This window comes from Pollicipes pollicipes, unplaced genomic scaffold, assembly GCF_011947565.3.
Source record: "Pollicipes pollicipes isolate AB1234 unplaced genomic scaffold, Ppol_2.1 Scaffold_5724;HRSCAF=6776_pilon_pilon_pilon, whole genome shotgun sequence".
Lineage (NCBI taxonomy): Eukaryota > Metazoa > Arthropoda > Thecostraca > Pollicipedomorpha > Pollicipedidae > Pollicipes > Pollicipes pollicipes.
Window position 1 is genome coordinate 8327800 of NW_023596746.1, and position 9640 is coordinate 8337439.

At 52.3% G+C, this 9640-nt stretch overlaps 1 protein-coding gene across 1 annotated transcript; it reads right to left on the minus strand.

Moving 5' to 3' along the window:
- Positions 1–282: 282 nt before the first annotated feature.
- Positions 283–8726, minus strand: LOC119102441 (ankyrin repeat domain-containing protein 40). The gene is made up of 7 exons (XM_037225806.1): positions 8661–8726; positions 6893–7052; positions 4210–4355; positions 3862–3887; positions 3629–3743; positions 2577–2710; positions 283–534 (listed from the first exon to the last, which is right to left on the minus strand). Exons 2-7 carry the CDS (start codon positions 7015–7017, stop codon positions 373–375), a joined length of 708 nt encoding a protein of 235 aa, XP_037081701.1. The 5' UTR covers positions 7018–7052; positions 8661–8726; the 3' UTR covers positions 283–372.
- Between the last annotated feature and the right edge of the window lie 914 nt (positions 8727–9640).

The following is a 9640-nucleotide window of genomic DNA, read 5'->3' on the forward strand; positions in this document are numbered from 1 at the left end:
AGACAGTGCCGCAGAATGTCTGAAAAAACAGACCGTGTGCGTGCGCACACGGCTCCCGGAGGGGGGGGGGGGGGGGCAAGCGCACTCTGCCTTCAGTCACACGACAGGCGGGCGATCAGGCAGTCGGTACGAGCCGAGCGACGCGGCGCTGGAAGCAGAACAGAAGGCGAGGGCATGGGCAGGGCGTAACACACGACCACAAGGCGGCGACCCCGACCAGCGCGGCGAGCAGTCAGCGGCGAACCGCGCCCCACGTGATAGCACCGCGCGCTGAGAGTAGCTGGTCGGTGGACGACACGCAGCTCAACAGACGGCGCCGTCGCGCGGGCTGGCCTCCTCCGACGGCCGGCCGGGCGGCGCGGGCCCCGCTCTCTAGTAGACGATGGGCTGGCTGAAGGGCCCCGCCGACCGCGTCGAGCTGGAGCTGACGCTGTCACGCAGCACCAGCTCCAGCTCCTGGTAGTCGGTGAGCCGGCGCACGTCCCGGTCGCGGCGCAGGATCGTGTTCGGGAGCTTCCGTACCCGGTCGATCACCTGCGGTCAGAAGCCCAGGCTGACCGAGCGCCGCGGCATGATCAGCCACGGGAGACGGTCCGCCAAGCTGCCGTTATCGCGTCCCTCACCAGCTGATCACGCTCGTGACGGGAGGTTCGGGCTCCGTGTTCGGGAGGGAGATCACGCTCGTGACGGGAGGTTCGGGCTCCGTGTTCGGGAGGGAGATCACGCTCGTGACGGGAGGTTCGGGCTCCGTGTTCGGGAGGGAGATCACGCTCGTGACGGGAGGTTCGGGCTCCGTGTTCGGGAGGGAGATCACGCTCGTGACGGGAGGTTTCGGGCTCCGTGTTCGGGGAGGGAGATCACGCCCGTGACGGGAGGTTCGGGCTCGGTGTTCAGGAGGGAGATCACGCTCGTGACGGGAGGTTCGGGCTCGGTGTTCGGGAGGGAGATCACGCCCGTGACGGGAGGTTCGGGCTCGGTGTTCGGGAGGGAGTCTGGCACGCTGGCGCCGCCAGTCCTGCTCAGTCGGTGACATCGCCGCAGCTGGCGTAGAAGCTAAAACAGCATAGGATCTTGGGCAAATCTGAGTGTTGGGGAGGGACGGAGAGGGAAACCACCACGTAACAGGCTTCAGACCAGATAGGTTGCTCCGGTCCGAAAATCGAGAGAAACTGCAACAAGTTGAAGTGCAAACACGTGCTGAGGGTGCCGGTTTTACCACATGACCTGTGACGAAAACGCACAAGCGGGCCATAGGCCGGGGTTGCCCGCCCAAAACGTCTGCAGAAGTAGTGCTTCACATAATACACTATGGTGTACTTTTATCGATCAGAGCTATCACGTTGATGTCTGCTGTTTTCTCCATGCAGTGAAGTCATCAACAGCGGGCTGTAAATTTAAGCGTCGATCTCATAGTCGAGAACAGTAGGGTGCCACAGACGTCACCAGACGACCGTTTTATGACGGTGCATCATGGCATGAGATATGTGCCAGCTACTGAAACATCCAAGGCGGCGTAACCTGACTTTGACTGATGTGGTGCCAAAAATATGAGTATTATCAGGCATGGTTCTAAGCAGTTTGTAACCGATATTTCTGAGCGCTTGAGCGGGGGGAGGGGTGAAATCAATTTGATCGCTTCGAGCTAGTTAAGTCTCAAGTGGAAGCCTGTGGGACGAAGTAAAGTTTCGACGGATGAGGCTTTGAGCAATGTGATTGGTGTCCGAGGACAAACAATGGGCCAACCCTGAACACTCTTTCATCTGACTGAAACATTCAAACAGCCGAAGTTGTTTCCAGATTTCAATCAAGCGAATGCAGACATGCCAGGAGGCCATAGTTGTGATGTGACAGACGCATGAGCTTAACGCCCGCAGGAAACAGGACAACGTTCGATATTGAGCAGAAACCTACATTGCAGAATGACCCTCTCTTACAAGCCATGCTGCTTGCATAGGTCTCTGGCAACACCCTGACCAGCGGCGGATCAACGTGGCAGAGAGTCTGGCAGACGACTCCACCCTGCACGAGAACATGCGAGGACGAAATGGAGAACAGAGCAGGAAGAGAGAGAGAGAGAGAGAGAGAGCGAGAGAGCGAGAGAGCGAGAGAGCGAGAGAGCGAGAGCGAGAGCGAGAGCGAGAGCGAGAGCGAGAGCGAGAGCGAGAGCGAGAGCGAGAGCGAGAGCGAGAGCGAGAGCGAGAGCGAGAGCGAGAGCGAGAGAGAGAGAGAGAGAGAGAGAGAGATAGAGAGAGAGAGAGAGAGAGAGAGAGAGAGAGAGAGAGAGAGAGAGAGAGAGAGAGAGAGAGAGAGAGAGAGAGAGAGAGAGAGAGAGAGAGAGAGAGAGAGAGAGAGAGAGAGAAGAGAGAGAGAGAGAGAGAGAGAGAGAGAGAGAGAGAGAGAGACAGCATAGGGTAGCTCAGAGAGAGAGAGAGAGAGAACAGCATAGGGTAGTTCAGAGAGAGAGAACAGCATGAGGTAGCTCAGAGAAAGAGACAGTGAGGACACTGTAGAGCGGGAGAGGCTGAGAGAGGTAGACAGTGGGAGCAGATCGGTGGGTGTCCTGAGGGCGGCCCGACCTGTCCCTCGATGTTCAGTTCTCGGCAGCACTCGCGCAGCAGCCGGTCCATCGTCAGCTCAGCCGTTGACATCTCCAGCTCGATAAAGTCTGCGTTGTCCGGCACACCGGCCACCCGCACTTTCAACACCAGCTCTGAGCAAAAATATTACCCGGTGTCAGAGACGGACAAGCGAACACACGTACACACGCACGCGCACACGCACACACATACTCATCTACACAAGCACACGCACATCCACATGCACCCAAACAGTCACGCTGGGCAAAAATTGTAGGACAGCGCGACTGCAGATGATATCGTTGGGAGAGTCAAACATAAGTGGTTGCATTGGAGATTTGAACATTATGCTTTCTAAACATTAGCATCCATAGGTATTCGATGTTTCGGATGTTACAGGTCACGTGTCCCTTGGGGTTTCAAAAATATCGGTTTATCCGTATCAAGGGTCATGGACATCACGGGTCAATGGTCATTATCAGCTTTGGGGCCACAGGGGGTCGTGAGTATTGCGGGCTTTGATAACCTATACATGAAACATTGGAGGTCATAAACAGTATCTGGGCTATTGTAGAGTTTGTGAACCGTGAGGGGTTATACACATTAGTGGTCATGAAAAATTAGGGCTTACGAACCATTCGAGGCTATGCATATCACGGGTTTGGAAAAAATGTTTCAACACACTAATGACCATACCCATGGATCCCGTCATTCAACACAATGTTCGCAAATAGCACAGATCATACAGACATTCGCACATGCACAGATCGAAACGGACTTTGCCTTAAGAGAGCTCTTGAGTGGCATGCGACAACACATATACCATGCACGGCACTAAAATGGTAAGACACCCATACGTGACATGGTCGAAGATGGCCCCTAAAAAATCCCACACATGCGGCATCACGTTCACGGTCTAATCCGACCTCAACTGCGCCTCTGCGATGACAGAATGGGTGCCACCATGTCTTTGGCTGCAGAACCAGACGCACAAACAGGCAAGATCAGCTGACTGTGCATCACACGGTGTAAGCGTCCGTCCGACAGCGTACCGTCGTCGGGAACGACGCCCTTTGCGGGCCGGAGCCGCTGGCAGTGACAGAGCCGGCAGGCGGCGCCCAGCTCGGTCGGCGGCCGTCTATCCGGCACGCCGTTAGGTGCCGCTGGCTCCGCGGCGCCCCCGTCGCCGCCGTGCAGCCGGCTGGGCGCGAGGGTCGACGGACGTGGCCGGGTAGGTGATGTAGGATGGTGTGAAGGTGGGCTCGGAGGGGGGCTCGGACCGCACCTCCGCGCCGTTCGCCACCTCCACACCTGCCGGCACAGAGGCGAACCTCGCCTGCATGATAGGCCGGTAACATGGGCAGATCTAGGCACGCTTTTAATAGAACTCGCATACAGACATGCATGCATACACACATACATATAAACGCAGGCATACGTTGGGCACGAAATTTCATGTATCATACTGTACGCTACGTTTAACGCAAACTGCTCACAATGCTACCACATGAGACTAACGCAGCACAGACAAAACATTCCCCAAATTCCGGACCCCACTCCCCATGATGCCGCCAGATATCAGGAGAGAGTCGGCCCCGCCTCTAACTGGGGTGCAGTGCGGACTAGCCCTCACCCATCAGCCGCAGGATGTCGGAGTTGCTGGTGAGTTGGGCCGGCACCTGGCCGGCGTTGTTGTTGGCCGTGATGTCGGCGCCGCCGTCCAGCAGAATCCGGACGGCCTCCAGCCGGCCCCGCTTGCATCCCCAGTGCAGGGCAGACCTGGCCGTACGGGACGCGCGTCACACCATCCACCTCCTCTAGCACGGGCGACCGGACGTCACACCACCCGCCCCCTCAAGCACGGGCGACCGGACGTCACCCCCCCCCCCCTATCCTCCAGCACGGGCGACAGGACGTCACCCCCCCCCCCCTATCCTCCAGCACGGGCGACCGGGACGTCACCCCCCCCCCCCTATCCTCCAGCACGGGCGACCGGACGTCACCCCCCCCCCCTATCCTCCAGCACGGGCGACCGGACGTCCACCCCCCCCCCCTATCCTCCAGCACGGGCGACCGGACCGTCACCCCCCCCCTATCCTCCAGCACGGGCGACAGGACGTCACACCACCCACATCCTCCAGCATGGGCGACCCAAACGTCACACCACCCAACTCCTCCACCAGGGCGACCGGACGTCACGCCACCTACCTCCTGCAGCACGGGGGACCGGACGTCTCCCCCCCCCCCCCCCTCCTTCAGCACGAGCCACCGAATCGCAGTCCGTCCGGTGATTTCGGTCGATAAATGTACGCTCAGGCTCATCTACGCCTGCTAGCTTCTGGTGCACGCATGTTAAGAGATGATCCAAGGGGAGGGACAAACAGATGTGACACATTGCGGAGCTTAGAAGAAAATCCGGGTAACTTTTAGTGGTCAGTTTGTTTAGAGTACTCCTTGAGGGAAAAGGAAATAAAATCCGATGAGAATTAAAAATCCTCCAACGTTGTCGTCATATGATGCTCATATGTTGATTCGAACATCTGATTCACCAATAGCGACGAAAGTGGCACCCACTTACGGAGGATCACATATATTAGTAAGCCACAAGACTTCAGGGCGCTGGGACTGTTCTGCAGCCAATCATCGGCCAAGTCTGAGCTTCAAATCCCCCCCCCCCCCACCCCCCACACATACGCCGGTGTTCTCAGCCCGGTCCACCGACCACACTACGACCTGCCCCGCCATTGGTCCCTGGATGCCGAACAGACTCGAACTAATGTCGAAGAAGTTGGCAATGGCATACTACGTGCACTACTCATTCTGTAATGCTCATCATGTTGACGCCAACGTAGACTGGGGATACGTGCTGGAGTCGTTATCCAGTGACACTGGGTAAAAATTCAAGAGCCGGCGCCTTATTTGATCCGACCTCCCCGCAGACGTCAGCTGGCACGTGGGTCAGACTAAGCATGGGGCAGTCGTGCCACAGCATTAGCCCCATCCGAGACGCGTACGCACAACTGCAAGTCTGTGCAAGTGCTCGCTCGTGCAAGTGCAAGCAACTGCAAGTGCTCGACTGATAGGCCAACAAAAGTGATGCCCGGCAAGTTGTTGTTGTAAATATGGCTAGGTGGCAAAACACCTTCATTTTTTCTCGAAACCAATATAAGCCATACTGTTACTTATTCACTACTAGCCACACCCATAAAACTGCATAGTAAAATTCCTCAATCATTTACCGTCCAATGGACATCTCATTTCCCTTCGCCTTGACAGATCATGTAGTCGTGTAGTTATGCACGGTTTAATTGCTCGCGCAAGGGATAACCAATGAACTCAAAGCCGTGCGCCAGCCGGTCACCGCGATGGCCAACAGCTACACAGGTCCACCGGGGTATACTAAGTCGTCACATGCAGAAGTCATCTGGTCAAAGGATGTTTTCATATTGATAAGACAGTACTCACAGCCTTATTCCTCGTAGAATAACCGGGCAAATGGAGCGACTGATATTTTGGCTGCATGCCTTTATCGAAACGAATATCAGAAGTCCAGGGGATAGGTGCTGGCGTTGATATCCAGTAGCACTGGGTACAGGTTCAAGAGCCAGCGTCTTATTTGGCTCGACACCTTAGTGACATAATCACTGAGGTGTCTAGGTGACTACAGATGTTAGTTTCGCTGAAGGCATGGTCGAAGTGGTCACTGTAACCCGTGTGGGCCCCACCGGCTAGGTGGTGCGCGCCGAGACGGATTTCCACGGCGGCCTCCCACCTCCATCCCCCCCCCCCCCCCCTCTCTCGTCACCAGCTCCGGAGGACACGGGCCAGGCGGCACAGAGACCCCGGTATAACGACCATGAGGGGCACTGGAAAGGCGGGGGATGGGGCGGGGCAGAACGCAGGTGATGCGGAGGGAAGGGGGCGGGAGAACCTGGAGCTCAGGTGCCGGCGGAATCGCTGGCCTGTGCAATGAATAGCTTGCGTTGTCCATCCATTACGGGAGCTGGCGACCGCCGGGGTGCTACTCCCCCATATCAGCCGACGCCCTCGCGACATCCATCGCTCTTAATAAGCCGCGTGGACAGGCCCATTCACACACTAAACCTCCTGAAACGTCTTTCGCGCACTAAAACTATTTTGGCATTCAGTTATTTTCAGTTACTCTAATTGAACTCCTTTAAATATTCCAATGTCCACCTTATCCAGTTAACGAGCCCAACCATATAGTTCAAACAAAGTCAAAGTCAGTGGGCCAGTGACAAACATACCAATCCCCTCTCATGCGAGACAGGATTAGAAGACAGTGTGGTACTCACCAGCCATTGACAGCATTCTTTGAGTTGACGTTGACACCATTTTGCATGAGCTCCCTCAGTGCCTTCAGATCACCAACACAAGCAGCTTCTCGCAGCTGCTCCTCGCGTACATGCTCCTCACTCATGCTGAAGCATATGAGATGGCACTGGCAAGCAGCAACTGGAAGTAACACACATGAATAGTGTGTTTTGAAGGTTTTAAGCATTGTGATTCAGGGCTGATAGACAATACTCTCCAACCAAAACATATTGTGTGAGTCATGAACAAATGATCAAAGTCAGTTGTTCAGCTAATCAAATGAGTAATCCTATTATTCATTATTTTGCTCCTCCAGGCTCATGCAAACAAGGCTCACCACAGAAGAGCCTTGTTTGCATCTATCCCAGGCCTTGTCAACCCTCTTTGGCCACTTGACAACTGTGCACTTTCTATGATAAGCCAACCATGGAAATGCAAAAACTATTCCCAATATATCTATCTCAATGGATATCCATATTTATCTCTCTATTCCCAATATCTGGTTCAGAAATATGTGTGTGCTATGAAATGCCCGCAATAAGCTTGTTGGCCAAGATCTGAACTCAATTATTTTTAATTCCATTATTTTGATTTCACCCCTATGGTGTTGAGCACCATGATCTATTTAAGGAAACTGGCTTTGCAAATCAGTCTGCCTGGATGCTCAGGTTATTCCAAGGCAGTGTTTCCAAAGCAGGTTCATACCAGCAATATATCCTGTGATCTAGTCATGATGATGCTCAAAACTTCTACCAAATACACTTCTCCCTAAACTGATTATACTGTTCAACATTTAACATGATCAATATGCCCCAGGTGCACCTCTGGAGGCAACAATGAAAATCTTAAAATCTTACTTGAATGTTTTAAAGACATCAAGATCACCTTTTGAATATATCTAATGCAAGGCTACAAAGAACAAGCTCTGGCACTCTGTCAACAAGTTGACTGGGTAATTAAACCATCAATTTATCAAAACTAATTTCCCTAGTGTTCTTTATGGTTCATCAGTGGCCATCACCTAATGCTGTTATTGGACATCTGGATCTTGAAGCTTCAGAATTTAAAAAAAAAACATTTGATCTCTTGACTGATATCCTAAGGTCACATTTCCATACCTTATACATGTTTTTAAAAAATCAATCCCCATCAGGTTATCTGGTTGTAGAATGATTCCCATCTGAGTCAAAATATGATTGAATTCGTTTTAAATGAATCATTCTCCTTGAAAATGCATATTCAGGATCAATGATCCAGTTCTGCTCCAAATCATTTGGTAAAGTTGCCTTTAACGGATTAATATATCCTTGATTCATTCCATACTTAATAACCTTGATCTGATCCATTGTTTGCTTGTTCAAAGATCATTCATTCAACTCAACTTAATAGTACAGCAAGCAGTTCTTCAATTTCATATTAACTTGACACATAATCCACCCAATTGACACAATTAAGTTCTTAAATCTGACACAAACTTCTGGTGTTCAGATTACAGTTCAAACTTACAATTCAGTCATTGGATCAATCAGGCCTGTTAAGCTTAGCATTAAACCAATCAGTCGTCATAAACAAAGGCATATATTGTATCTTTTAATTATCAACAATAGCTCATGAGGCATGGCTCACTCAGTCAACAGCAGGACCGTAAACTCCACTTCAGCGACAGTCCCAGTCCAACCAGTAAAAGCGGTTCCTATTTCACCTCAAAACAAAGAAATAAGTACCATTAGCCCCCACTCCCACCACTACCTTTATCTGGTTGCCTAATGTTTGACAGTAATACTTCTTCTTTTTGTTGACTTAGGGCGCATAGCCTCTTGGGGCCCAGGCGTAAAACAGTAATACTAAAATTCATAAGCAAACAAACAAATGTCCTTTGAGCGTCATAGTTGTGAGATGACGGAACCGGACTAAACGACCGCTAATACGTTTGAGCAACCCTATGCTCCGAACCTATGAGACTGGCCGTCACCAAACATGCACCACTTGATTTTCCCCTGACCATAACGTATCCTATCTAGAACATAGTGACCTTGGGTCAGGTCGAAGATCACCAAACGCTCGAAACCACCCCAGCTGACTGCCGATCACCTCATTTGGCTGCTCCGAGCCTTTGGGATTCATCGGCACGAAGTCTTAAAGTGAATGTTTCAAACGTGAGGATATTGCAGCAAGCACCAGTTTTGATGCTTGCTTCAGTAGCTCGGCTTGCTTCCCTCTCCATTAAAAAAGCATCCCCGCTGTTGGTATACTCTTTAAGTGGAGAAGACCGCTCCAGACAACACAATTCTCTGTTTAGTGAATATGCTGCTCGATGCGTCATGGTTTGATAACGTCTCGCACCTTGCACAACATTGATTGAGAGTCGATGCACATGACGTTGCCAGCAATTTTGGGCCAATAAAAAGTTCATCTGTGTCGTCGAAAATATGCCAAAAGATTGTCTGTCAGCAGTTGTCGGCATATCTTGATGTCCACGGTCTTTTAGCCCCCTCACAATACGCGTATAGGCCGTGCCACTCAACGGGGGACGCACTGCTCGATACCGTGGAGTGGATGACGCGCCGGATCGACTCTGGACATATTGTCGCCGTCACCTTCATAGGCCTAAGTCGAGCTTTCGAAAGCACTGACCACGGCGTCCTCCTGACTGGTAGCTGCAGTGATACAGCATCGATCCCCGATGGTTTAAAATTTATCCTGGTGGACGGCGGCAGGTGGAAAGAGGT

Coding starts and splice junctions, on each gene's coding strand:
- LOC119102441 (XM_037225806.1), bottom strand. CDS start 7,017: ATGAGTGAGGAGCATGTACGCGAGGAGCAGCTGCGAGAAGCTGCTTGT. Junction 3,744..3,861: donor AGGTGGCGAACGGCGCGGAG/GTGCGGTCCGAG, acceptor GGCGCCGCGGAG/CCAGCGGCACCTAACGGCGT. Junction 2,711..3,628: donor GGGCGTCGTTCCCGACGACG/GTACGCTGTCGG, acceptor ATTTTTGCTCAG/AGCTGGTGTTGAAAGTGCGG.